Consider the following 27,936-nt stretch of genomic DNA (forward strand, 5'->3'; position numbering starts at 1 on the left):
TGGTTAAATTAAGCCCAAAATGCTAAAAATTAAAAAACCGGTTACCCGGTCCGGATAACCGGGTACCAACCGGAACCGGCCGGTTAAGTAGGTACCCGGTTCCGGTACGGGTTTTAAAAAATAAAAAACTGAGTATCCTGGCTTCAGTTTTTAGTTTTAGCCAATAATCAAAAAACTGGGACTGAGTTTACACCCTTATTTCTTTCTTTTCTAAGCAGCCAAATTTCGGATCTCTCTTTCTAGAAGAAGATGGCGAGCACCGAACTAGAGCATAATAGAGAGGATGAGGGGGCGGAATTACATGGGGCTTAGGGCTTCAGCTTGTTTCTCGAAATTTTTTAAAAAATTAGAATATAGCCCCCTTTTTTTCTTTTTTATATAGTTTTGACCCCCTAAAATATAAATACTGGTTACGCCCCAAAATATACCTTTTAATAATTCTCTCATATTTAGTGTCCAAAAATTACAAATCGATGGACGTCCTATCCCTCACTCCCTTATAAAGGCGTGAGGTTCACGCTTTTTTCTCACGAAGCCCTGCCCTCTATTACACACACACTCTCATTCCACTATAAAACCCCTCTTTCTCTTCTCGGCAGCCGAATTCCGGATCTCTCTTTCTAGAAGAAGATGGCGAGCACCGAACCAGAGCACGAGCACAGAGAGGATGAGGAGGCTGCCGCCAACGAAGACGAGGATACCGGCGCTCAGGTCGCTCCGATCGTCAAGCTAGAGGAGGTCGCCGTTTCCACTGGCGAGGAGAACGAAGAAGCCATTCTCGAGCTGTACGCTTTCTTTTTATACATATGTTGATTGTATTGTCCCCAGGGTTTGGTTTTTTCGCGGATCTTTTGAATCTAGGGTTTTTATTTGATTTGGATTTGTAGGAAAGCAAAGCTATACCGATTCGATAAAAATGGGAAGCAGTGGAAAGAGAGGGGCGCTGGTACGGTGAAGTTCCTCAAGCACAAGGAGTCCAACAAGGTGCGCCTTGTTATGAGGCAGTCCAAGACCCTCAAGATCTGCGCCAATCATCTCGGTCCGTTGCTTTATGTTTTGTTTTGTTTTTTTTTAATTTTTTTTTTGGTTGTGGTTAGGGTTAGGGTTTTCTTGAATCTGATGTAACGGACGGACTTGTGTATATTTGCAGTTATTTCGACGATGTCGGTGCAGGAACACGCCGGGAACGAGAAGTCGTGTGTGTGGCATGCGACCGATTTCGCCGATGGTGAATTGAAGGACGAGCTTTTCTGCATCAGATTTGCTTCCATTGAGAGTGAGTCTTGATATCTTCAATTGAGTTACAGTATATTCGAATTCTTGATTGGTAAATCTGGATTTTCTTTAGATGCTACGCAAGTGTTAATCTTTTCAACTGCTGGAAGATTAAAATTTTGATGAATTTGATGCGGTTCTCAAATGAATATATGTGGTTTATAATTCTCTTCCGTCTAGTTGGGAAACTATTTTGAACATCATTTGAATTTGCAATTGTGTTTGATCTGAATGTGGATTTTATTGAAAATCAATATGAAGATAGAGATTTTGACCCTAATATGCCTGCTCAGAAGAAAAAAATGGAATTGAAAATATGATCTCAACTATCATCAGTTGTAACTTGTCTTAAACACAGTTGGGTTTCCCTCGATTTGCTATAGATTAGAGGCCGAAGTACTTTTTTTTATAAGAGTAATAAAGTTACGTTGGTATTTTAAGATTACTTCAGGGTGTAGTTGGAAGAGAAGCCTCTATGCTTGGGTGATATTTGTGTCGAGTTTGAAATGTGGTGTTGGTTTTTGTGCCATTTATTGATGCTAGTGAAGTGGCAAAGAGAGCATTGTTCTTGATTTAATTACAAGACCAAGTTAGAATTTCATGACATAAAGTTCTGGTAGTGGTTAGTGAATCTGGATCTAGGTTGTAATGCCTGAAAATCAATACGCTATATTGGAGAACTCATTAAGCATGCGAATATGTGAAGGACTATTTAACAATGAAGCCTATTGGAATGAACTCATTAGATTCGGAATGAGTGTCATATTGCCCTAGCCATTATACTTGGGGAAAATCAATTGGAAACTTAGAGTGAAGATTTAAACCCAAACTTTCTTTAAGTATGCAAAAACTTTGTTATTATTAGTTGTTGCCTAATAATGTCATCTTTTGGATTTGAAAGTACAAGCGGGAGCATAGTGACTTTTATTCTATATTGACAAACAGAGGAAATTTATTTCTCTTTAGATGTCAGGTGCCTACTGGCTTCACGAAAGTGTTATTAAATATGTGTTGACAATCAATACTGAAATTTTGTGCATCTTGCCTTTTCTTTAAATTCTCAATAAAGTGTTGCATTGGTCAACTAGTACATTCTGCAGTTCACTTAATGTATTTTATGATAATGTCCTGCAGCATTGTCATGTTCTATTTCCTGTTGGTTTAAAGAATTACTTTCTGATTGCTGTCGACCTTTGGTATTGTAGCAAAACTAGAGTATAATGAATGTTTTGCCTTTTCTCTTTTTATTCTTTTGATTTTCTTAGTTATGAATGTTTTGCGTTTTCGCTTTTTATTCTTTTGATTTTCTTAGTTATCACTCAACACTCCTTTTTGAAGAAATTATTCTGTTATGTAGATTACTAATATTTTGTTTCTGTATCAGACTGCAAAACCTTCATGGAGAAGTTTCAAGAAGTTGCTGAATCCCAATCAACGAAAGAGGAAGACCAAGAGACATCTGCAGCTGCTGGGCTTCTTGATAAGTTGACTGTTGAAGAAAAGAAAACCGAGGATGAAGCTGGTGATGACGCCCCTGTTGCATCCGAAGAGGAAATTGAGAGTGATTCCGAAAAATTGGAGAAGAAAAATGAGGAGCCTGCTTCCTCCTCTTAAAGATGATGTCTTCTGATGCCATAGAGACCTGGCCATAAGATGAGGTTGTTTGGCTGACCTTTTCCCACCCATGTCTTTGATATATTCATGCAGCTGAAATTCATTGGGTGTGAATTATGGGTTGGATGGTGGTGAGGTTCTTGCGTCCTTCATTTGGGAGTCTTTTTTCAATATTTGGTCGAACTTTGTTCTCGTTTGCGTATTTGAGGGTTGTTTTTGCAGTTTGGGCATGTCTTAAGGTTTTTTCTAAGCAATTTAAGTACATGGTTTAAGCTGCGGGTCGTTAAGCTCAGGAGGGTCTGGAAGAAAGAGTATTATAAAAATAGAGTTTTTGTTGGGGTATTATTTCTTGTTTTGTGCAGAGTCTGGAATTGTTATCTATTCCATATATGAACGAAAGGTTGTGTCTTATTGTCAACAATTTCCTGGAAATATATTTCTTCTGCTTGTGTCTCAAGCTACAATCCATTTTGAGCAGAGTTTGATTGATTGTGTGGAAAGTCTAGTTTAATGGTGGTATTGGACAAGCAAAGATAAAAAAAAAATCCCAAGACCCAATAAGAAAGCGATTATTTGAAGAGACTCGACTTTGGATCTAATCCAAAAAATATAATCTTTAAAAGAATGCAACCTTAAATCTTTGTTTCACCTTTGAAACGATCCTGCATTTCTCTTGTACAAAAAACGTGCACTTCCCAAGTTGAGTTCATTGATTACCACTATGAGCAAGAGTAATTTTTATAAGGATTTGGCGCAAATTTAACCATTTGTGCCTAGAGACGGATTCATAATGAAATAACAAAAGAGTGCAAATTTAACCTTTTTTCTTCCAACTCATTATAAAAAAAGCCAAAGTTTTCAAGTCACCCATGGATTATTGGCTGTCAAAGCTTCAGAAGAAGTTCTGGGTTATAATTTCATCGGTTTGATGATTGGGCCGAGAGGGAATGCTCAGAATGGTGGCAACCCACCGTTACTCTTGTTTGGGAGTTCTTTTAAATAAAATAGTTAAACGCTTTGTGAGTATTTGTGGTTTGTCTCTTTGTCAAAACAGACTCTGGTTTTCTTAAGTGTCGTAATGATAATAATCTGAAAGAGGCAGACGGTATTTTTATTCATTTTCTGTTCATTATTTTTGCGGAGAGACACGTCAAATTAATCAGCAATTGTCATGTGTTCATATATTTTAATAATATTTTTTTAAAAAAATCTTTAAAAAAAATTGAAGAACTAAAACAAAACAAAGATTTTTTATTTTATTTTTAATAGCTGCAACTCCCATTTTGCCAAAAGAGATGAATTACTATTGCCAGCTAGGGGTGGCTGAACCACCCCAAATGGTTAGCGGTGGCTCGGGCGCCCTAAGGGTGGTTCGGCCACTCTCATCATTTTTTTTTAAAAAAAATTATTTTGATTTTATTTCTTATTCTTATTTTAAAATAATATGATGCTATGTATGAGACAAATGTCACATTATGAGATGTGTTGACATGTCTCTGTTAAAATATTGAGCGAAAATAACATATGCATTTTTCAAGTTATTACAAGATGACAGTTTTATAATATTCCTCCGATCCAATTTCAATAAAATTTCTGTCAAAAAAAATAAACAACTTTTTTTATAAAGTCACCAAATATAAAATTAGTCAGAGTACCTTACACTAAGACTCACTTTTGTAGTGTAGGGAGCTCCATCTTGAATTGCATTTGTCATGGTCTAGATTGTATTGGGCCTTATATATAAACATTTACTTGGACCTCTCTACCTACATTTGATCAAAGGACCCAAAATGTACCAAAGGCCCCTCACAAATTTTTTTTAAAAAAATCTATATGGCTTTACATGGTGGTTCAACTTGACTTATCTTGGTATAATGATAGAAATTACATTTTTATTTTTTATTATTTTATTTTACTGACACATCAGTGTCAAATTAGTCATTGAATTTTTTTTTTTTTTTGGAACAATAACTATTTAGTACTGTCACATTAACCGAATAAGATAGTGGTATAATAAAAGTCTAGTATTATCAACCAAAATTATCGGGTGAGAATCCGTTTTACGGTTTTTGGTTGCATTTGAATGTAACAACACAGTGCACCATTAAATCTATCCTACCCTCATGTGGTCCTGCTACCTCAGCAATCATGGAAGGGAATGTCATCTTCTCAGCTATGGCATGCCATTTCAACATATGCACCCGTGCGTGGCTGAATGATTGGTTGGCATGATGGGCCATGGAGGAACCCGTTAAAGCACAGAGAGTTGGAGCAATTGCCTTACTCTTTTTGTCCATGAAAGCAACTGTTAGATAAGGCAGTAAGTCCCCCCGTGAGGCCATGACCTTTCAAATGGGAGGGGGACTCACAAAAGTCCTAGCATTGAATCAAAATGGAAGAGCCATAAATCTTTGACATAGAAAGGGCACCTAACATAATACCCCATCCCTTCTCTCATTCTCACACTCTCTCACACTGTCATTCTCTCTTTTCAAATTTTATCAGCCTTCAATTATAAACATTGACACGTGGACCCCAAAATAGGACAAAGTTTGTCCTTTCGGCCAGAGAAAATTCATTAGATTCAATCTATTAAATTAACATATAATTTTAGAGTATGTGAAAAATGCAGTGTATTCACAATTCCAATGATAAGACAAAATTTTTCTCTCAATTGGGTTTGAAGAAATTTTTCCAATCCAATCTGTTAAATTAACATCAGCATGAGTTACACGTTAAAAAATTTTCATTCTAACCTAATTTAGAGAAAAACTCTATCGACCGACTTAGTTGTTAAGATGGATAGACCATCAACCAATTTGCCCATAATGAAATCCAATAATTGTATAAACTAGTACTTGTACGGCTGGAACCCAATGATACATAGAGAAACAACCAAAGTCAGATTTGGTTGTTAAGGAAGATATCTTAGATCCTAATCATTCATCTTCTAATCCAAATTCAAAGACAAACGTTTTGACCATGACGTTTCATCATGCCTGAGGATCCTCTGAACCAGTTCAATATGATAGTCCAAGTGTCAAGTTTAATGAACCTGGATAAAAATTTCCTCTAAATAGGGTCGGAGAAAATTTATTATCATATGTTTCTTAGCATATGAAAAACATGTAATTAACACATGAAAATCAACATATGCTTTTCACATGATCAATAAACACATGACAATAATATAAACTAAGCTAAAACAGATTCTTCTAACATAATTTGAAAGAGATTTTTGTCCATCCAAGATAGAAAAGAGAACATTTGGAGGGGAGAGAGTGAGAGAGTGAGAGACTAGTCTCAAGTTGACATTTTATCTTAAGATAAGTTCCCATCGTATCTTTTTTTCTTTCCTTACTACATTTCCTTCTGATTTGGTGGGTAAAATCAAATCAAATCTTAGCATCTCATACTATTGGCAAATAATGCACATCAACCAAAAAAGTTGTGTTAGAATGTTGCTTTCAAAAAAGTATCACCCAAGAAAAGTATTGTTAGGTCTTTATCATCGTATCGGCTCAGAAGAATTAGTCAAATTACAATTAAAGTTCATTAAAGTTTTGTCTCACATAATATTAAACCAATGCAAAAAACTTAACACTCAAGAGCACCTTATAATCTACCGACTTAATATATGATTGACATTTTGAGAACGTCGCATCAACGGTCCACACCAACTTTATCTTAGCAGCCTTAATTGTCCAATTTCGTGCGTTGTGAACTAACTTAGCATATGAAATGCATGTAATACACTGATTAGCCTACATTATTAGTTGTAGAATTGAAAAATGTCCAAACTCATTTAATTCATCAACATTGTAAAAGACATGAAGTGAAAATTTAGCACAAGTTCACCCATAAATAATGCTAATTCCAACCACAAAAATAATTTCAATGAACACAAAGATATTTAGCTCAAAAAAAAAAACATCCTCAACAATTGGGGACCAAATGCCCTACCGAGACAATTAGTACAATTTGGATATTGGTTCAGGGGGGAAGGACATACGTGGTGGTCCTTCTGTCACCTCTAGATTTTCAACTCTACCTACAGGTTTTACTTGTACACAGCATTTATGTGACAAGCCAGACTTCAGTTGGTACAAATGAGGAGGAGATTAGGAGGCCTAGTGCAGAAGAAGCCTGACCTAATTTGTTGAATACTGTTTGGTCAGTGAGATTTAATTAGGGTTCCTAAATTGAATGGAAAACAAAACTTGAACTGAAAAGAAAACTGCCCAAAAAATTTTAGATGAAAAACATGTAATGATGCTGTTGATCCTCAGTCATATTGACTATTTAGTCAATAGAAGCATGCAAAAAGGAATGTAAATTAAATTACTAGAGGCTTGTTGGGGAGAGAAATATTTGATGCTTAAGTTAGGAAAGACAAAAAAACTATTTAGTCAATAGAAACATGCAAAAAAGGATATAAATTAAATTACTAGAGGCTCGTTGGGTAGAGAAACACTTTGATGCTTAACTTAGTAAAGACAATAATAATAATAGTAATAATAATAATAAAAAAAAAAAATCTGCTCTAAAAATAAGAATTATAAAAAAAAGAAAATATGAATTTATTCTTTCTCAACGATCTCCATAGTGAATGAATGAATCTACCATTGAATTTGTGTGGAGTCCACATGAGTCTACGAATCTAATGATTGATCTATTGAATTTATAAAAATATATATATGGTTGAAAGATAGTTGTATAACATGCCTCATATTTATTTGGTATGTAGCATCTCTCGAAGAAATGATATATATACTACACCTCAATTCCACTCCTATCACATTAGTCTAAATTGACGGTGTCTATTAGTTCTTGGATCTATTAAATCACCACTTTTTCTAAAAGTTTAAGCTCTTGGAATAATTAGTAATTTAACATAGTATCAAAGTCAAAGGTCATTAGGTCGAATCTTGTTCTAATACCATGTTAAACTACCCGTTATCCCAAAAGCTTAAGCTTATGGGATAACTGGTGATTTAACCAGATCAACCATTATTAAAAAAAAAATTAAGAGCTAATAGACACTGCTATATCAACCCAATAAGATAATGGTGGGATGAAAAAAAATAGTATATAGCATTTCTTTCTCCAATGTAATAATTAATCCAAGATTTTGGCCTAATAAATTCCTAACTAATTTTCTGTTCAGAAAAAAAAAAAATAAATAAATAGAACTAATTTTCCATGGCTTTGAATAAGCAGTGCAATTTCCAAGAGAGGTGAAGAGCATTGAAAGCGTTTTGCAACTTCTTTGGACACACACACCACTTGCTTCTTGACTACTTACTGCCGCTCACTTCCTACATTCTCTCTCTCTCTCTCTCTCTCTTTATATTCTAATTCCCAGCCTTCTTGTTTCCCACTTCCCAGTCTCCTCTCCGTCTCCCTCTCTCTCAAAGCCATGAACCCCTCTGAAGAGTTTGTAGAACAGGGAATATCTCAAGAGGTAAGAATAATCAGTTATAATATTTCCATGTTAGTTTCAGTCTTTTCTCGTCATTTGTCTCCTAACGAGTTTCTGGGTCTATTAGAATTAATGGGGTTCTTTAAAATGGTGTTTATAAATAATGTGCCTTTGAAAAAGAATGACATGGGTTAGTGGGGATTGTTGTATTCAGAATGTTAATTGGGTTCTGTATTAAATGGAGTTATAACAAGAGATTAATTGGTGAGATATAGTATGAATGTATGATGCATGTGGAAGGAGAAGGAGTGTATTCTCCTTAATTATTTAGGACATAATTGTTTGTATAAGTGCATGTCTTTTTCATATATGCTTCATACCCTGCCTCCCTGGAGGCATTTCAAGTTTCAATCCCAATGGAAAGGGATGTGTGTAATGGCTTTAGAGCCTTTACTGTCAGCTTGCTGCCTGAACCATGTTCGAACCGTACTCAAAGAGTGCAACCATTATAAAGAAATTGAACAAGAGAAAATAGAAAGAAAGAAAAATGATATAATCTGAGTCAGGCTCGAGTCCTGAGCCAAAGTTGGGTCGTGAATCTCTGACAATGGTGATCCACCATGAAATTTTTTGAAGCAACCACTGATGCCTGTTCCTTTTCTTTTTTCCAACTAAGTTCATCACATATATGTTAATAAATTTAGTGTCTTGAACCAGAACTTGAAAAGGGTGTCCTGTACAACAGTGCTCACATTGGCTTATCAAAGTCTAGGAGTGGTATATGGCGACCTCAGTATCTCCCCCCTCTATGTTTACAAGACCACCTTCTCTGGGAAGTTGAGCCTCCATGAGAATGATGAAGAGATTTATGGGGTGCTTTCCTTTATCTTCTGGACAATTACTCTCATTGCTCTCGTTAAATACGTATTCATAGTGATGTTGGCTGATGACAATGGTGAAGGTATAACTTTGTCATTCCTTTCAATAACTAATTACTTAGTTTGCCAACATGATTGAACTCATGACTCAAACTGACTCCTTGTCCCTCAACTTTCCCTCCCATGCCCACAATAGTTGAGAAGGATATGAAAAATGTTATGACACCATTATGTAGGCATTAGGCAGGGGTCATTTCTGGCTCCAAATCTGGTGTAAGTCTGCATATATGTATGGAGAACCCACATGTTGTGTCTCAAACAACCAAAAACAAGTGATTTACTAAAATCCTCTAGTTTTTCTTTTTATTGTTTTCTCTTCTTACAAATTTGGGCATGGTCATACGATGTTGTTCAAATGGCATATGCCAGTAAGCTGAACACTCCTGACTATAAAATAGCCTCCTCATCACTGAACAGAAGCACTGTGTGCTGCTGATGCTTTATTTAGACCTTGTGGCTGAGAATTTCCTTTCGTATGGTAGACGTAAACTTCAGAAAGTAAACCTCTAATCAGTTATGTGAAGTACTATTGTTTGAAACTTAATGACTGCAGATTTAGTCAAAATCGAAAGTCTATCAATGCCAACATTTCACTTATGATGTAGGTGGCACCTTTGCATTGTACTCCCTTCTCTGCCGCCATGCAGGGCTGAGCATTCTGCCCAATCAACAAGCCGCAGATGAGAAGTTGTCTGCGTATGTAAGAGAAGGATCTGCAGACACATGGCAGAGTTCTTCTCTGAAGTCATTCTTCAATAAGCACCAAAGATTTCACAAAGGGCTTTTGATTTTTGTACTGCTTGGAACCGGTATGGCTATTGCTGATGGGGTACTTACCCCTGCAATATCAGGTAGCTGGATTTAGTGTCAGCCTCTAGCGCTGCTTACATCATGACTGTTATGTGCTCCATCATTTGAATTTCTCTTAGTACCCAGCCTTATTGATATCAAGTCCACAAGATATGAATTCAAGTATGCCTAGCATCAGATTTTTCTTAATTGTGTATCATAGATCTGGTGCAGATTTCAGTGCTATAGTTCTTAGCATTTCATTTCACAAGTCTATTGTTGCTTTATATATAAATTACATGATATCTTCATTATGTATCAACATTGAAATTTATAGGATTATTTTCTTTTGTTTTAAATGAAAATATACATATATGTACATGTATAACATTTAGGAATCTAGCTCTTATCCACATACTTATTTCTAAAACATGTCATGTAGCTGTCATAGAACTGAGCTTTGCATTTATGTGTGATATTTGTAGTTTATGCACTTATTACAAGCATAAAAATAAGGGTCGGTCATGAGTGGTTTTATCACTGATTTTAAACTGCAAAGCATAAATGTTCAAAATGAATTTGGGAAAGTGAAGATTTGATCATTCATAAGCCTACTAAAAAGAACCTTGTTTGAAGATGATTGGGCAATGTAAAGGCAAAGTGGTGTAAAACATGAATGAATACCTAATGGGTAATACTCTTTTGGTTGGGGTAGAGGTGGGGAGGAAGGATCCTGCATTTTCCCTTCGGTCTGGATCCTACATGTTCAAAGTGCACATTTATATATTAGTATCTGCTGGCCCTTCAATTTAATTTCAACTTTACTCTCCACAAATGCTCTTACCGAGATTTGCATGTGTGTCCCCTTTCAGTTCTTTCAGCAGTTTCGGGCGTTAAACTGAAGATCACAGGACTCCATGAGAGTAAGTCCAGTTAAATACATTGCTATCTTCCTGTTCTCTCTAAAAACCCTAACAACATATTAATTTCATTTGATTCTCTTTTCTTTCAGATTATGTTGTTATTATCTCATGCATCATTCTGGTGGGGCTTTTCTCCCTTCAGCACCATGGAACACACAGAGTTGCTTTCATGTTTGCTCCAATTGCCACAGCATGGCTTCTGTGTCTTACTGGCATTGGGGCATACAACATATTTCGGTGGAATTCTCATATATATCGTGCACTTTCTCCGATTTATATGTTCAAGTTCCTAAGAAGTACGAGCATCGAAGGATGGGTGTCATTAGGAGGAGTGGTTCTTGCAATCACAGGTAACTCTTTCACAGATCCAATATGGATTTTTGTCATTTATTTGTTGCTAGAAAGAGCTACTGGAACTGGTTTTGCTTGGGAATTGTCTCAGGTGTGGAGGCGATGTTTGCTAATTTGGGCCATTTCTCTCCACTCTCAATTAAGGTAAAGCCAAACTCTTGTGCATGCATGGGACATTAATGCCTTGGATAATTATCAAACTTATTGTCATAATACATGGTCTTCAAATCCCAGATAGCCTTCACATTTCTGGTATATCCCTCTTTGCTTCTTACATATATGGGTGAGGCCGCATTCCTCTCTAAGCACCACGAAGATATTCAAAGAAGCTTCTACAAATCCATACCAGGCAAGAACATATTAAAGTGCCAATTGGGATATATCATTCTTTCCCCGTCTCATGTTAATGCCATTATCTTCTGTGCAGAAGCTGTATTTTGGCCAGTCTTCATAGTGGCTACTTCTGCAGCCGTGGTAGGAAGTCAGGCTGTAATATCAGCTACCTTCTCCATTATAAGCCAGTGCTGTGCATTGAATTGCTTTCCGCATGTTAGAATCGTCCATACATCCAGTAAAATATGTGGGCAAATATACATTCCTGAGGTCAATTGGTTGTTAATGTGCCTTTCCTTAGCTGTGACAATCGGGCTGAGGGACACAAACATGATGGGTCATGCATATGGTATCAACATAAACAATTGAGTAAATCTGCCAATTTCTAATGCATCTTTAGGCCTTTTGTGTCCATGAATGAACTTGGTTGTTTTGCTGAATATACAGGGCTAGCAGTCACCACTGTAATGTTTGTGACAACTTGCTTGATGGCACTGGTGATGATAATAGTATGGAAGCAGAAGATAATTAGTGCCATTGCATTTCTTTTGTTTTTTGGGTCAATGGAACTGCTCTACATCTCTGCATGCATTTTCAAGGTACCAGAGGGGGCATGGATTGCACTTGCAATGTCTTCTGTCTTTATGGCTATAATGTATGTATGGAACTATGGAACAATGAAGAAACACCAGTTTGATATGGAGAACAAGGTTTCAATGAATAGAATAGTTTCTTTAGGGCCAAGCCTAGGCATGGTCCGGGTCCCTGGAATTGGACTTGTATACACTAATCTGGCAACTGGGGTCCCAGCTGTTTTTGGACACTTTGTGACTAATTTACCTGCATTTCATCAGGTGCTTGTTTTTGTTTGTATAAAGTCTGTCCAAGTTCCCTATGTTTGTGAAGAGGAACGACTTCTCATTAGCAGGGTAGGCCCAACGGAGTGCGGCATGTTCAGGTGCATCTTGAGATATGGTTACAAGGATCTGCAACAAGAAAATTATAATTTAGAGCACAGACTGGTGTCTGGACTAGTACAATTTGTAGAAACAGAGGAAGAAAGTGCATCAAAAGCAACAACTGATTTATGTGAAGAGTTTGGGAACTCACATGTTGAAGTCTTTGATTCTCTAGCGCGCACCATCACAAATCCAAATCATGAAGAGGACAGAGTGAGGTCTTCGCGTGATATTCAAGTGACGAAATCTGATATCGGGCACGTCGAAAGTTTTCTTCTTAAGGCTGAGTCTCTTCAAATTCTAACAGCTAAAGAATCCGGTGTCACTTACGTTTTTGGGCATTCCTATGCAAAGGCAAAGAAATCATCTTCCATTTTCAAGAAATTTGCTATTAATGTAGTATATGCTTTTCTGAGCAAGAACTGCAGAGATCCTAATTCTCTTTTGAACGTGCCTCCTACATCTTCCCTGGAAGTTGGTATGATTTACTATGTCTAACATCTAAGGGCTCAAGAAAGGGGTTCCCTGCTGGTCAGAAGAATGAAGATCCTCCCCACAGGTGTTACTACTTACTTCTCTCTTTCAGTTAGATTATTTGTCACTGGTCTTTAGGTTATCCTTTTGACAAATGAACACTGTAGAGCCCAACTAGCACTTCACTGAAATTTGTACATATACATTTTATCTTGAATCCTTGATTCTTATAAGAGAGAGAAATAGAAGTGAAGCACTCCCATAATGATAGTTTTAAAGAATATATAATGCAACCGGGCTTCATGAGTTGTAACTGCATAACATGAGGATATATAAGGATTCCATCTTTGTTGTATCATTGTTATAAGCTAATTATTGTTAAGAACAGAAATAGAGAACAGAAAATGAAATGTTTCTAAGGTGTGTTACCGAGTGCCTTTCTTTAAGAAATTATTTGCGAATTGGTATGCACCGGGTTATATCAAATACTTTTTCCAAGAATGTAATGGAGCCTAAAAATCTTATGTAGTTTGATTGCGTTTTGCACAAAACGAAACCAAATCAAAATACCCTCAAAGTTTCTATTCTGGTAAGAGAGAGACTCTTTCAAAACTACAAAAGGTTTTGCGAGAGGTAGAAGAAAAGATATATATATATATATAGTGTCAAATTAGTAGTTTAAATGTTTGTTCACTAACAGACATATAATTTCGCATTTAACAGTAAATAACTGCTAATCTAACAATCATTAAAATTTGACCATCAAATATTAATAGCCACTTAATCTTGACAGTTAGGTTAAGATTATAATTAATGTTATTTAATTATAACTATTAAATCTTAATTGTTAGAAACAATTATTTAGATCAAACTCAATTTAATCTCATAGTTGACTTTACCAACGGTCAAGTAAATTCAACTATTGGATCTACCATTGAAGCATCTTAAATCGCCAAGTCGTATAATCATAACCGTCCAAAAATTAATGGCTGTGATTTGTTGCTCCAAGCTTCGATGGTTCGTGCCAAGTGCACCATCAAGGCACCACTAGCACCCTACAGCCCACTATCACGCACATGCGCTTGTGTGTCTATTGCTTCACACTATACTAGAACATACATATAATTGCATACATTCAAGTATTGCTTGAAAGCAAATGCTTGTGTGAGTTGGACCTTATAAATTTATTCGAAGGTTCTTTAAACACCTTCCATTTAAAACATTTCCAAACTATAGATATATTGGAAACGGATCCTCTCCATTTCAATGATCCATTTAGTGCATTTAGAAGGTCCTCCTAAACGCACTAAATGGATCATCTTCATTTCAAGTGAAATGAAGAGGATCATTTTCCTAGATATATATACAAATTAACTTTGAAAAATATTTTAACAATTATTGAATTAGATCTAGATGAGGATAGCTTTATTTGCACTCCATTTTCTTGCTTGGCTTTTGGTATGGAACTCAGGAACGGTGCACTTTATAGTGCCATGAAAAGTACTTGGTTTTATTTTTTTTATTTTAGAAAAAAAAAACCCACATTTTAATTATGAATGTTGAGTCTACATGTTAGAGTAAGCGGTGAAGATGGGTTGGATAATAGGTAAAAAAAAAAAATGTGGCTATTATAATATTGTTGAGCTGAAAAGCCATAAAGTTCTTAAAGCTTTTTAATTGAGTTGATGTCAAATATTTATTTCAAGAGTAATATTACACCTATAACTCTTTTACAATTTGTTGACATTTGTTAACATGTGATTGAAATCATATTAGTGACTAAAAAAATTAATAGCCTTCAATCACATTTTCACACATGCCAGCAAAGTGTAAAGAGTTGTAGGTCTAACATTTTTATTATATCAAAGTCTCATTTGAAAATTCTCAAGTGTTTTTCTCTCCAAAGAGTCCAGAACACTAAATGGTCTCTTAAAAAAATGGCGGCTTTGAATGTGTGTTTTGATGAGTGTTTTGTTTTGTTTTGTGTTTTTTGCTTGAAAAAGTGTTACGATGTAATATAAAAGTGAAAATTGTTGTGTTCTTAGAAGTGCTTTGTGTTTGGGGTGTTTGTCGATGTTTGTTACAAAAGAGAAGAGAAAAAGATTTATAAAAGCCTAAAACGTTTGTAAAAAATGAGGAACAATTATAGTTGTGATCAGCCAAAAGAAAATGTCGAACAAACATCATGCAGCAAAAGTCGGACTTCATTGGTAGAATCCTCAATGGTTCCCAACCTTTGAATCTATTGTCAAAAGTGCAAAAGCAGTAATATAAAAGATATACTCTAAGAAAAATAAAAATAAAAAATTTTTATACAATGCAAACAATATGCAGACACATATGGAAAACAAAATGTAAATATGCTTTAAATTAAAGAAATTAAGTAGAACAATTTATATTCTAGGCGCATGAAGAATTAAGATCCCGTACAACATTTACTTTGAACTGTTTGTTTTAAATGAACGGTCCAAAAACACATAAGAAAGAGAAAGTGAGTGTTGTGCAAGCCATAGGAGTCGCCAATGAGAGTGAGCCATGAATGATTAAGATCCCGTGTAATATCTAATTTGAGTATTTATTTTAAATGAATAGCCCAAAAACACATAAGAAAGAAAAAATGAGTGTCGTGCAAGCCATAAAAGGGTAATAAGGGTATTTTATTTAAGAATATCTTTATTGTTATTTGATTATCTTATTTATTGATATCAATTTTTTTAAAAAAAAAAAAAATTATGGAAACAGCAATTTGGTGTTGATTTTTTTTTTTATGGAAATTTTTTTATTATCATTAATTGTGGGGGCCTTATTAAATTGGGGTCTTTCTTAAATTACTTATTTACCATGATTAGAAGCCTTAATTAAAGAATATGAAGGGTAATAAGGGTTTTAATTTTTTTATAGAATTTTTTTTTTAATTAATATTTTTAAATTGGGAGCCCTACGCGACCGCCTAACTCGCCTAGTGGTTGGCCTCGCCACCCATTCTCTCGCTTTTAGGGTATTCAATCCTATATATATATATATATATGGAGCAAAACTAACTTAAACTAATTAATCTCACGGTTTACTAGTGAATATGATCTAAAAGTGCAAAAAAAAAATAAAAATAAAAAAAATAAAAAAAATAAAAAAAAAAATTCTCATATATATATATATATATAGCAACATAAATAGAGCGAGCATGTACACAGAATCAAAATCGGCCTTGTAAATGCCTTGAACACCACTACCATAATTGGCGTATGCGTGTTCCTCAAGTAAACCCCATACATACTTCCTGGTTTAACCGTTAATCGCACGTATAAATATGGTCACTTCCTTGTCTACCAGGTATCAAAAATCCCATCTCTTGAAATCTGTTCTCTAACTCTCTGTGTTTGTTTGTACGTTTCACAAAATATTATGGACACCACAATGGGAATGCTAGACTCGTGCAAACCCTGCAACAACGACGTTGGCTGCCCTCCCCAAAACGGCACAGCCTCAATCCAAAATTCTCACCCTGCTCCTGCCATGGCATCCCCCGACGCCACGCTCGGCCGCCACCTCGCCCGCCGGCTCGTCCAGATTGGAGTCAGCGACGTGTTCTCCGTGCCGGGGGACTTCAACCTCACTCTTCTCGACCACCTCATTGCCGAGCCTGGTCTCAACAACGTCGGGTGCTGCAATGAACTCAACGCTGGCTATGCTGCTGATGGCTACGCCAGGTCTCGTGGGGTTGGTGCATGCGTTGTCACTTTCACTGTGGGTGGCCTAAGCGTTCTCAACGCCATTGCTGGGGCTTACAGTGAGAATCTTCCCGTTATCTGTATTGTTGGAGGGCCAAATACCAACGATTATGGCACAAACAGAATTCTTCACCATACCATTGGATTGCCCGATTTCAGCCAAGAACTTCAATGCTTCAAGCCTGTTACTTGCTTTCAGGTGAGCAATACTTATGCGCGCAATTTGAATGTCAAAGTTGAGATTTTTTTTTTTTTTTTGAATTCTTGATTAATTGACAAAAAATTAATTACCCTTTTGTTTTGGCAATATGGTGATTGTTAATAAAGGCTGTAGTGAATAACTTGGACGATGCCCACGAACTGATTGATACAGCCATATCAACTGCTTTGAAAGAAAGCAAGCCTGTTTATATCAGCATCAGTTGCAATTTGCCTGCCATCCCTCATCCAACTTTCAGCAGGGAGCCCATTCCATTTGCTCTGTCTCCCAGGTACACACGGACGACCCGGGAAATTTTAAGGGAGGGGAGCAAATTTTTTTTTTTCTTTTTTCGTTTTTTTCGGTTCTTTAGAATTTTTTTTATTAAAAAAAATATACTTTGGTTGTTTTTTATGAACTAAAAACTGAGCATTTGAAAGTAAGACAAAAAATCCCCCTATCTCAACCCGAATTGTTTCTTGATGTGATAGTGCCAATCAATCTTTTGATGGTATTTCTGCAATTTCTTGATACAGATTGAGCAACAAGATTGGACTAGAAGCCGCGGTAGAGGCGACAGCGGCCTTCTTGAACAAGGCAGTGAAGCCGGTGATGGTGGGCGGGCCGAAGCTCCGAGTTGCAAAGGCTTGTGACGCATTTGTTGAACTTGCTAATGCTTCTGGCTATGCCCTTTCTGTTATGCCATCTGCAAAAGGGCTGGTGCCAGAGAATCACCCTCACTTCATCGGGACTTATTGGGGTGCAGTGAGCACTGCCTTCTGCGCTGAGATTGTGGAATCTGCCGACGCATACATTTTTGCAGGGCCAATCCTTAACGACTACAGCTCTGTCGGCTACTCCCTCCTCCTCAGGAAGGAGAAAGCAATCATTGTGCATCCTGATCGTGTGATAGTCGCCAATGGCCCTGCTTTCGGCTGCATCTTAATGAAGGACTTTCTTCAAGCACTTGCGAAAAGGCTCAACCGCAACACCACCGCTTATGAAAACTACCACCGCATATATATCCCCGATGGGGTTCCTCTTAAATGTGAGCCTAAAGAGCCATTGAGGGTTAATATTCTGTTTCAGCATATACAGAACATGCTCTCAAGCGACACTGCTGTGATTGCTGAGACGGGGGATTCCTGGTTTAACTGCCAGAAACTGAAGTTGCCTGAAGGATGTGGGTAAGCAACCAGAAATCTAGCTAGCACCTTGTTTTTGTGTTTGCCAAATTTTAAGGAACATGAAAAAAATTCAAAAGTTGGGTTTGCAGATATGAATTCCAGATGCAATATGGTTCGATCGGGTGGTCTGTTGGTGCAACTCTCGGATATGCTCAGGCTGTACCAAATAAGCGTGTCATCGCTTGCATTGGTGATGGCAGCTTCCAGGTTAGCAGGAATTTGAAAGCTTTTTGTTTTGGTTTTTTCATTAGAAATCTATTAAAACCCATATTTCTGCTTGTTCCAGTGTGGTAAGTTGTATTATATTAGGAGTTTAGTGCTAATAAAATCATAGAAATAAGTTAATTCCCAAACATTACCCAAATTTATCTTAGGTTGGCATTTGGTAACACAAATAGTATTGAAATTTTGTTTAACCTTAGGCAAAACTTGAATGGACCAATGTCTTGAGAATTACTGCTGATTCTATGATGTTGTTGATTGGTTACAAAATTGATGATGTTTTTCTGCTCGCAGATGACTGCACAAGATGTTTCAACAATGATACGATGCGGGCAAAAGACAATCGTGTTCCTCATAAACAATGGAGGATACACCATTGAAGTTGAGATACATGATGGACCATACAACGTGATCAAGAATTGGAACTACACTGGGTTAGTTGAAGCCATCCATAATGGACAAGGAAAGTGCTGGACAACAAAGGTCAGTTTGTGTTTGTAATTCTTACAAGTTTGCTCTTTCAAAACGTACACTTTCTGATTTTGTTTAAAATCGAACTATTGGCCAAACACACTCAAAATCTTACAATATTATTCTTAACTCATGATCAGGTTCATTGCGAAGAGGAGCTTATTGAAGCAATTGAAACAGCTACAGGGGAGAAGAAAGACTGCTTCTGCTTCATAGAAGTGATTGTGCACAAGGATGATACCAGCAAAGAGTTGCTTGAATGGGGGTCCAGGGTCTCTGCAGCGAATAGCCGTCCACCAAATCCTCAATGATCTTCCAGCTTAGATAAGATCAATTAAGCATGTTAGATATCTTAGCGTTTTGTCTTCAATGACTTTCTTAATTTTAGTTGAGTTCTCATTTTATCGGTTAGTTAATTAAGGATTTGATGAAACATTAAAATCTTGAATGCATGAGATAGTTTACTGTTCAATATTCTTTGTTTTTTGAGATTCTGTGGGAACAATCTGCATATGTTGTGTGTGGAACTGATCTCCATTGTTTTATTCAATCTGATTAGAGATCAACTTAACCACAAAAAGCTGAAAAGATAGTTGTTTTTCGACTTGACGCAAGCTTTCTAAGCCCAAACTATATATATATCCGCAGGCTTTCCTGTAGTAATGGATCAATAACTCCAAGTTCTATTATCTTGCTGGGCGAAGTTCTCAGAGCCATAGTTTGCCTAGTTTTTTATGCCTAATGAAGTCAAGTTTTCCGCTGGCCTTGCCTAAGACTTTGACAATTTTTTTCACAATTCTCGAATCTGACATTAAATTAGCGGGTTATGATTGAGGAGTCTCATAGTCTTATACACATGACTTTATACGACTCGAACCTTACAAGTGACATTTTGGTATGGCTGAAATTTTTTTATATGACCCCTATGATCACTATCTACGGTCTACAAAATGATTTTGAATTGTTTCAACCTAAGCATTCAATGAAGCACCCGTCCGAGTGTCTCTCACACTTTAACCTAGCTAGGTGCAAATAATATTGATCAGTGACAATAAGATAGGCATGATTGTCTATGCTTTATTGCTTGTTCTAACACTCAACGGCTTTCGCTCGTTGTCAACTCAATCTGTTGCTCGTTCTAACATGCACTCGGCTTTTCAGTCTCCCTTTGCTTAAGTTTTCGTATGAAAAATAGCTTCTCTATGTTCTGCAGACTACATGAAAGCATATACTTTATATTCAAGCTTTCATTTTCTTTGTACTTCTAACCACCAGAACCTACTTCTATTCATGCCATGTTGGGCAGGAAACATCCGAGTAATGCCAAAATTTGCACTCTCATAATTTGGGGCAATGTGTACACAGAGTTTAAGGAAAGTTCGCTAGAGATCCTTGAAATTTAGACTAGTCAAACTGTCAAAGAACTAGGCAAGGTTCTGCATGGACGGCAACAACCTCAATAAATACCACAGCCTTGCATTGTTGAAACTTAAAAAGGAAAACGACCCCAAGACTAGTATGATCATTCTTTAACTAAAATCTGACAGACAATGTTTCCCTTTGTCTTGGGGCATAGATCTCTATCATATATGGAAGAGTAATGTTACTTGTCGCACCACTTATCACCGGTGGCATGTTTTCTGAACTGTATTTGAACACGTAACCTTAGCGAATAATAAATGGGTGTGAATAGTAACATTACTCTACGTAGAAAACCGACCACAATTTTTTTCTCATCACTTACTTTTTCTCTGTTTCCCTCTATGGCAATGATGCAAATTTTCTTCAATTAAAACTCCTAAAACTATCTAGTTCCAATACTACATTCATGAGTATTATTAGGGGTACTACAACTTTTATTACAAGTCTCTTACAAACTAACGCGACAGTTTACATAATATTTACCCTATACGTACAATTAAATTTGAGTGTAGCTGATATGACAATGTCATATGACACTTACCACGTCAGCTACTAAATAATTAAATTTAATTGTGATTAACGTGGCAGTGCTACGTAAACTTTCAAACTAAATTTATAAAGAGGATTATAGGGCTTATAATATTTTTAGCCTTCAGCAAGTTGTTAGTCTATCACCCTACAAGGTTCCCTTGCCAATAGGGAAGTCATATTAAGAACTAAAGATAGACATGGCCATGGGCCCTCAAGAAAGTAAAGGCCAAATCTGAAACCTGTACCAGCCAGCCACCAGTGCATTTAAGGTACCTTTGCCTTTTGTCTTCGAGAATTGGTAAGAATATAATCCTTTGAGAATATGTAAAGAAAGATCTACTTCTCTCTAGACCCTAGTTGAGGGGCATTGAGCAACCTCTCATTCTAATTGAATCTTCTTCACCACAATTATAGTGCTGCTGGATTATGTCTCAGATTCAACTACCACAGAAAGCAAAATTTCGCCATCAACTTATTTTCTCCTACCACACTCAAATAATTAGCCTCCTATAACATATTTTTGTTATGCGTTAAATCACCACTTAAACAGGTCGAAATAAGTAAATTTAATAATTTAATAAAATACTTTAACATTATGTAATCCCACCAATACCATTAAACTTGTCATATAAAACGTAGCAGGAATATCATGTTTGAGGCTTTAGTTTGTGTCCTATTCTTGTGCACACAAGACAACAAAAAAAAAAAAAAAAAAACACAAGTTGGGAGTGTCACGCGTCTCTAATTACTAATATGACATGTGCTCACAGGACAAAGAATGCAAGCATTACTCCATGTTTAAGGTCTTCCTAATCACCTATGATCCCATATTTTAAACCCTAACACAATTTACAAACCGGAAAAATGGAAAAGAAAAAATGGGGTAGATGTAATGACCCAGAAAAAGCATTATTCACGTTTATGCTATCACTTTAAAATGATGTCAATTTGGAGTTCCCTAAAATCATTTATAAAGATCAGAAAAAGCATTATTCACGTTTACGCTATCACTTCGAAATGATTAGTCAATTTAGAGTTCTCTAAAATCATTTATAAAGTTCAGTATCACCTAATAAGAAACAAAAAATTGGACTTTATACAAGATTTTTAAATAAACTCTAAATTGGAAAAAATTTTAAAAAAATAATAGCGCAAGTGTAATTAGTGTTTTTGTAACTCGTTCCGGTATGAGTATTTTTTAGAAAGAACAAACTAGCAATAGAATATCAAGAGGATCTCAATCTAGAATATGGTGGGCTGTAAACATCAATACTTTTTCTTTTTCTTTTTCTTTTACTTTTCACAGTCAGCATCCTTCAATATAACTCATTTCCCAGTCCCCTTTTCATGTTTTTTTCCATTGCTTCGCACGCAAAGAATAGCAAATGCATCGATTCCCATAGTTGGCCTTGCGATGTTAGAAATAAAAACTAGTTTGACCTAAAGATTTCAACGTCCCATACCACGATTGACACCTGGACCACGAGGAATTGAGAGTTTCATACAAGGGAAGTTGGAAGATTGCAATCAGTCATATTTCATTTGCCATTCTGGCCATCTTTCAAATACTACGTCTAAAATATGAAGTAAGTAGGCTCAAATATTTCAAGAGCCAACAAAACACATAATTTTTTTAATAACAAAGGAAAATTCTTAGAATACTACACTTTTTACTATAATTCTTTTGCAAACTCACGTGGTAGTCTACATGAGTATCGTAAATTTTTTGGAGGGTTGACGTAGGTGCCACATTGCACTGTTACGTCAAGGAATAGAATTAGCCTGGCTAACATTTTCTGGTAAAAAAAAAAAAAAAAAAAAAGAAACAAAATTTGACTAATAAATTTGATTATTTAGAAGATAACGTGATAAGTGTTACGGAGACTATTACTTTAGTTTGTAAGAAACTTATAATACAACTGTTGTAGTACCCTAACACCGCTGAAAAAAAAAAAAAAAAAAAAAAAAAAAAAAATTGTTTTGGTCAATTACAAAGAGAATTTAATGTTCTACCTAACTTGATTTCCTAAAGAAATAATCACATGCTAGCAATCCAAAGTAATCTCTCACCTACAATGAATCTCCATGTTCAACCGACCCAAAATTCGAAAATGTCGAAAGCATCCTTGCCTAGACTAGTGTACACTGTATGCCCCAAAGCGCCATTGCTAGAGTATCCAGGGGCATTTTCTTGAACATCACTCCTGGGGCTTAGGTAAACATGACAACCTTAGTTCAAAAGCAAAATCATATATATAAAGGGGAAAAGATCGATCTAACCTTTCGGTGGTGACTCCTGTGCTTTGTTGTGTCATTCAATGAAAGCAGAGCACGAGAGAATGACAGAAGAGGAAGATGATTCAGAGATCCAGCTGCTCAAGAAAGAGCTCGGAGTCTCTCTGGCAAAGATGGATTCATTGGAGAAGGAAAACCAGGAGCTAAAGCAGGAAGTAAGCCGTCTAAAAGGGCAAATAAGCTCCCTCAGAGCACACAACAATGAGAGGAAGACGATGCTCTGGAAAAAGTTTCAGCTCTCCATGGATAGCAGCTATACAGATGCATCTCCAGGAGTAACCAGAGCAGATATCCCAGAATCAACCATGGAAAAACCAATGAAGGTACCGAACCCACCACCAAGGCCTAATTCAGTCACTCCCCCCTCTTTGCCCAAAGAAGTGAAAGGAAGTAAAGCTCCACCAGCACCAGCACCGCCGCCGCCGCCGCCACCATCAAAATCGCTAGTTGGGACAAGAGCGGTGCGCCGTGTGCCGGAGGTGATGGAGTTGTACCGTTCGCTAACTAGGAGAGATGCCCACAAGGAGAACAGAAGCAATTCTGCAGGAACTCCAGTAGTTGCATTTACGAAGAACATGATTGGAGAAATTGAAAACCGCTCGGCATATCTTTCAGCTGTAAGTATAGTTGCAGCCTACTCTTCTTCATATTTAGTTATCTGAAAAGAAAAACCCATTGCTGATACTCTGTAAATTCATGGACAGATAAAATCAGATGTCGATAGACGGGGAGAATTCATCAAGTTCTTGATCAAAGAGGTAGAGTCTGCAGCCTATAAAGATATTGCAGAAGTGGAGGCATTTGTGAAATGGCTAGATGGGGAATTATCTTCATTGGTTGATGAAAGAGCAGTGCTGAAGCATTTCCCACAATGGCCAGAACGAAAAGCAGATGCACTGCGGGAAGCTTCTTTCTCCTACCGAGATCTAAAGAGCCTTGAGTCTGAAGTTTCAAGTTTTGAAGACAACCCCAAAGAGCCTTTAACCCAGGCTCTAAGAAGAATTCAAGCATTGCAAGACAGGCGAGCATGTATAAAATATTATATAAGAACTCGATACTTTCATTCTAGACTATCGATTAAATTGCATGATCTCCCATATTCCAATTTACAGGTTGGAGCAGAGCATTGACAATGTAGAGAGGATGAGGGAAAGCACAAGCAAGAGGTACAGAGATCTCCAGATCCCTTGGGAATGGATGCTGGACACAGGCCTAGTTGGTAAGGTAGGAAGCACATAGCTGATCTTTACTTCAAAACTTAAGATTCAAGATATAACAATGGCTTACCAATTTGACGAGCACACCCAAATTGCTATTTAAATCGGTACATTTTTCAAAACTTCTTCTACAAACCTTAGATCGAGAGTAACAATCATGTTCGAGTTTTAGTTTCAGATCATGTCAAGACATGAACATAATACTATAATATGATAAAACTAACTCTAATATGCTAACTCAACCCATTTAATTAAACGGGTCAAACCCTTAAACTCTAATATGCTAACTGTATTGAATTCGCAAATCATATAAAAAATTATCAACCCTCAACATTTCGAATTTTGGTCATGTTGATACATGAGTATAAAACTATATACATCAACCATAACCCAAGTCCTTTGATTAAAGGAGTAAAGCACTCAACCTTAACCCGCTAATTTCGTATTGAATTTACACATCTTATCAAAAAATGCTAGCTCTACTTTAAATGGTCCATCCATACTATAAATAGGAAACAATAGTAGCCCTTCTTGACATTTATCGCTCAAAAAACTTATCGAATCTGTGACAGAAATTGGTGCAAAGCAGCCATGAAGATGTATCCATCTTCATTTCAATAATCTACATAACTTCCCAAATCAGCCAATGAGTTCCCATATTGTCTGAGAAACAACTACTCTCCATTTTCAACAAATCTTAATTTTTATATTTTTGGCAGATGAAATTAAGTTCACTGAGGCTAGCAAAGGAATACATGAAAAGGATTACAAAAGAACTGCAGTCTGATGAATGCTCATGCGAAGAGAATCTTATGCTTCAAGGAGTTAGATATGCATATCGAGTACACCAGGTAAAATGGACACCAAAAAATTAACACTACATTCTAATATCTGTCATACTAACCACCAGAAAATTCAGTTTGCAGGCGGCTTTGATGCAGAGACCATACAAGCATTTGAAAAGCTAAAGAAAGTTGGCTTGGGTACCGAAAATTGATTGCGTTGTCTCTAAACACCTTGGACATGTTAGAATATGGACATTGAGAAGTTGTGTGGTTTCAGTGCACCAACATGTGAAGTGTCCTCAAAACTTACATAAGTAGTTCATTGTTTGCATATTTTTGAATATATTTTCTAAAAAGGTAAGTTTCATTGAGTATGAACTTGAGTGTGAACCCAATACTTCCTAACTGTATAGTGCATTTATTATGCCTGCGCAGCTATTAGCATCCATTTTAGAAGAGATCTATACTAATGACTCAAACAAACAAGGGTCGTTCCTTCTTTGGCTCCCAAGAGAATTGTGCAAGAAAAAGAAACTACGAGTCAATCATATATACACATGCAAGCTCAATGTGTCCTACATGGTTCGATAGGAACAAAGTTTTTCTCTAAACTCTACTCCTAAGTGTCAGTTTCCGGGTGTACATGTGAGAATCACAAGCTTAATAGATTGGGTACGAGAAAATTCCTCCAACCCAATTTGGACACTTTGTTCCATGGACAAACCATAATGCAAAGCTCAATACCATTCAACATTCTTACACATAGCAAATCACTTTTTATTTTCCTTTTGGCATGGGAAAGCAAAACCCTTCGAACAAACAAAAACATCAGGAGTGTTTGGAGACTAACCATGAAAACCTATGCTAGCCAATCCAAGTCTACTTAGATCCTAACCTTAAGATACAAAGTAGTACAGCCCAACTGCTCACTGCAATACGGGTTGTAGCAATTAGATATACCAAAATTATAGCAGAGAACATAATGAAACTATTTCAAACCCTAATCAAAACAATCAAATTAGAAGCCTTGCGCATATTGCACTAAGAACATAGCGTACATCGGCTTTCTGTATTCTTATTCTTTTTCCAATTCATGCCCATAATAGAAACACCCAGCTGCATCAATATAAGACTATCGCATTCATACAATCAGATATTCAACCATCGCATTCATACAATCAGATATTCAACCATCGCATTCATACCATCAGATATTCAACCATCGCATTCACAGAAAAAATAATATCAAAACCAAATATAATAGATTAGATAAACAAATTCAGTAGATTCACATAACCCATCTCATAAAAAACAAAATTAAATGCTCAAGAGAGTCAAATCACTAAGCCGCTAGCAAATGGTTCAAAAGCGGACCTAAACGAGCTAAGTAACAAAACAAAGACGCCAGCCAAAACCCAGTAAGACCCAGAAACGACGTCGTGCGAGCTCGATCGAGCCCAGCGCAGCTCTGCTTCTACTTGGATCTCTGCCTCATCTTTCGGCGCTTCCTCTTCAGCCTCCTCATCCTCTTCTTCTTCCACTGCAAAAAAAGGTAGAATTTTCATTGTAATCAAGCGCTGTGAAAATCATTTTAACCAACAAAGAGAGTCTAACTGTTGATTTGTTTCCGTACCTTGGCTCGCATGGTGGCAAAGTGAGAGAGAAACCCAAAATTCCTTCGAACGGCTCGAAAACTCTGCGCAGCCGAGGAAAACGAAGGCTGTGTACTCAAATGAACTGATGGTGGCTTTACGGTATTTATATGCAAACCCTACCATTAAACTGGGCCGGGTACGAAAACGGAGCGCAATTGAAGGGGATCCACGTGAATACGGGGCTTCAATGCCTTTTAAACCCAAGCGTGGCCATCATGGTCAACGAGCCCATAAGGATCTCCGGTTTTTTCTTTTTTTCTTTTTTCTTTTTGGTTCCACTACAGTTTTAATTTAAAGAAAATTATTAAAAGTTTTCACAGATCTAACAGTCATATTTCATGACATTTAAATTTTTTAAATAGCTTCATATTAGGGATAAATGCAAAATTAGCGCGTGTGGTTAACCTAAATTACAAATCATTTAATGTCGTATAAAAAATAATTTATAGGCCCATGTAGTTAGCCTAAATTACAAATCATTTATTGTGGTATAAAAAATAATTTGTAGGTACTCAGGGTAGGCCAAAATAACAGTTTACTCTCTGAAATCGATTTTCATGCTCTAAAAACAAATGTCAGTTTAATGAAAAGAGTAACAAAATTTTCTTCAACTTAATTTGAAATAAAACTTTGTCATAATTTATTAACTTGAATGTTGCTTTTATTTATTTTTCAATGGTTAGAAGATGTGACCCTCAAATTCTCACAAAATGCTCCCAAATCGTGGCGAAAAAAATGAAAATGAGAGAGGGTTGCAAATCGTGGCGAGAAGAATGGAAATGAGGGAGGGTTGCGCATAAAGTAAAATTTTAGGGATAGAAGAGATTATGTTAATTTACTGAAGCAACATGACTTGTAGTGAGGACTGGTGTGTAATCTTAGCCGGTGTCCTAAAATGATATAGAAAATACTAGTTGTCATTTTTTAAAGTCATAAATTAATAATAATATGTATCGGGTTTTTATTGGGTATGACGTGACAAAGTTACGGATTCTATTAAATTGCTTGATGAAAATTGATTTCAGTAAGTAAACTGTTATTTTAGCTACTCTGATGACCTATAAATTGTTTTTTATATCGCATGAAGTGATTTCTAATTTAGGCCAACCACAGAGACTAATTTTACATTTATCTCTTAATATTATG

At 36.5% G+C, this 27,936-nt stretch overlaps 5 protein-coding genes across 6 annotated transcripts; 4 read left to right on the plus strand and 1 right to left on the minus strand.

The window, feature by feature from the left end:
- The first annotated feature begins 509 nt into the window (after positions 1-509).
- On the plus strand, positions 510-3,346 carry LOC132162742 (ran-binding protein 1 homolog a-like). Its single transcript, XM_059572970.1, has 4 exons — positions 510-785; positions 888-1,039; positions 1,151-1,276; positions 2,660-3,346. The coding sequence occupies exons 1-4, from the start codon at positions 631-633 to the stop codon at positions 2,887-2,889; spliced, it is 663 nt and encodes a 220-aa protein (XP_059428953.1). The 5' UTR covers positions 510-630; the 3' UTR covers positions 2,890-3,346.
- A 4,912-nt stretch (positions 3,347-8,258) lies between these two features.
- On the plus strand, positions 8,259-13,510 carry LOC132163586 (potassium transporter 1). Of its 2 annotated transcripts, XM_059573928.1 has the most exons (10): positions 8,259-8,353; positions 9,029-9,272; positions 9,855-10,100; positions 10,911-10,961; positions 11,051-11,311; positions 11,404-11,456; positions 11,547-11,661; positions 11,740-11,994; positions 12,093-12,244; positions 12,500-13,510. In XM_059573928.1, exons 1-10 carry the CDS (start codon positions 8,309-8,311, stop codon positions 13,100-13,102), a joined length of 2,025 nt encoding a protein of 674 aa, XP_059429911.1. In that variant the 5' UTR covers positions 8,259-8,308; the 3' UTR covers positions 13,103-13,510. The 2 variants fall into 2 exon arrangements, with proteins under 2 accessions (XP_059429911.1, XP_059429910.1); XM_059573927.1 differs by having other exon boundaries at positions 12,093-13,510.
- A 2,860-nt stretch (positions 13,511-16,370) lies between these two features.
- LOC132164315 (pyruvate decarboxylase 2-like) lies at positions 16,371-19,319 on the plus strand. Its single transcript, XM_059574806.1, has 6 exons — positions 16,371-17,005; positions 17,134-17,297; positions 17,542-18,192; positions 18,282-18,399; positions 18,709-18,897; positions 19,026-19,319. The coding sequence occupies exons 1-6, from the start codon at positions 16,481-16,483 to the stop codon at positions 19,194-19,196; spliced, it is 1,818 nt and encodes a 605-aa protein (XP_059430789.1). The 5' UTR covers positions 16,371-16,480; the 3' UTR covers positions 19,197-19,319.
- A 3,485-nt stretch (positions 19,320-22,804) lies between these two features.
- Positions 22,805-25,502, plus strand: LOC132164080 (protein CHUP1, chloroplastic). Its single transcript, XM_059574496.1, has 5 exons — positions 22,805-23,750; positions 23,838-24,154; positions 24,246-24,357; positions 25,070-25,201; positions 25,270-25,502. Exons 1-5 carry the CDS (start codon positions 23,157-23,159, stop codon positions 25,345-25,347), a joined length of 1,233 nt encoding a protein of 410 aa, XP_059430479.1. The 5' UTR covers positions 22,805-23,156; the 3' UTR covers positions 25,348-25,502.
- Positions 25,503-26,375: 873 nt separating this feature from the next.
- LOC132164459 (uncharacterized) lies at positions 26,376-26,928 on the minus strand. Its single transcript, XM_059574975.1, has 2 exons — positions 26,769-26,928; positions 26,376-26,675 (listed from the first exon to the last, which is right to left on the minus strand). The coding sequence occupies exons 1-2, from the start codon at positions 26,911-26,913 to the stop codon at positions 26,470-26,472; spliced, it is 351 nt and encodes a 116-aa protein (XP_059430958.1). The 5' UTR covers positions 26,914-26,928; the 3' UTR covers positions 26,376-26,469.
- Between the last annotated feature and the right edge of the window lie 1,008 nt (positions 26,929-27,936).

The sequence above is a fragment of the Corylus avellana genome, chromosome ca10 (genome assembly GCF_901000735.1).
Source record: "Corylus avellana chromosome ca10, CavTom2PMs-1.0".
Lineage (NCBI taxonomy): Eukaryota > Viridiplantae > Streptophyta > Magnoliopsida > Fagales > Betulaceae > Corylus > Corylus avellana.

What these genes read in the sequence shown, in the direction of transcription:
- LOC132163586 (XM_059573927.1), top strand. Translation starts at nt 8,309, where the DNA reads ATGAACCCCTCTGAAGAGTTTGTAGAACAGGGAATATCTCAAGAG. An exon ending in AGTGGTTCTTGCAATCACAG is followed by an intron (nt 11,312 to 11,403) that starts GTAACTCTTTCA and finishes GAATTGTCTCAG; the next exon opens with GTGTGGAGGCGATGTTTGCT. An exon ending in CTTCTACAAATCCATACCAG is followed by an intron (nt 11,662 to 11,739) that starts GCAAGAACATAT and finishes TCTTCTGTGCAG; the next exon opens with AAGCTGTATTTTGGCCAGTC.
- LOC132164080 (XM_059574496.1), top strand. Translation starts at nt 23,157, where the DNA reads ATGAAAGCAGAGCACGAGAGAATGACAGAAGAGGAAGATGATTCAGAG. An exon ending in GCTCGGCATATCTTTCAGCT is followed by an intron (nt 23,751 to 23,837) that starts GTAAGTATAGTT and finishes ATTCATGGACAG; the next exon opens with ATAAAATCAGATGTCGATAG. An exon ending in ATGCATATCGAGTACACCAG is followed by an intron (nt 25,202 to 25,269) that starts GTAAAATGGACA and finishes CAGAAAATTCAG; the next exon opens with TTTGCAGGCGGCTTTGATGC.
- LOC132162742 (XM_059572970.1), top strand. Translation starts at nt 631, where the DNA reads ATGGCGAGCACCGAACCAGAGCACGAGCACAGAGAGGATGAGGAGGCT. An exon ending in GAAGAAGCCATTCTCGAGCT is followed by an intron (nt 786 to 887) that starts GTACGCTTTCTT and finishes TTGGATTTGTAG; the next exon opens with GAAAGCAAAGCTATACCGAT. An exon ending in GATCTGCGCCAATCATCTCG is followed by an intron (nt 1,040 to 1,150) that starts GTCCGTTGCTTT and finishes GTATATTTGCAG; the next exon opens with TTATTTCGACGATGTCGGTG.
- LOC132164459 (XM_059574975.1), bottom strand. Translation starts at nt 26,913, where the DNA reads ATGGTAGGGTTTGCATATAAATACCGTAAAGCCACCATCAGTTCATTT. An exon ending in TTGCCACCATGCGAGCCAAG is followed by an intron (nt 26,676 to 26,768) that starts GTACGGAAACAA and finishes CTTTTTTTGCAG; the next exon opens with TGGAAGAAGAAGAGGATGAG.
- LOC132164315 (XM_059574806.1), top strand. Translation starts at nt 16,481, where the DNA reads ATGGACACCACAATGGGAATGCTAGACTCGTGCAAACCCTGCAACAAC. An exon ending in CCATTTGCTCTGTCTCCCAG is followed by an intron (nt 17,298 to 17,541) that starts GTACACACGGAC and finishes TTCTTGATACAG; the next exon opens with ATTGAGCAACAAGATTGGAC. An exon ending in TTGGTGATGGCAGCTTCCAG is followed by an intron (nt 18,400 to 18,708) that starts GTTAGCAGGAAT and finishes TTCTGCTCGCAG; the next exon opens with ATGACTGCACAAGATGTTTC.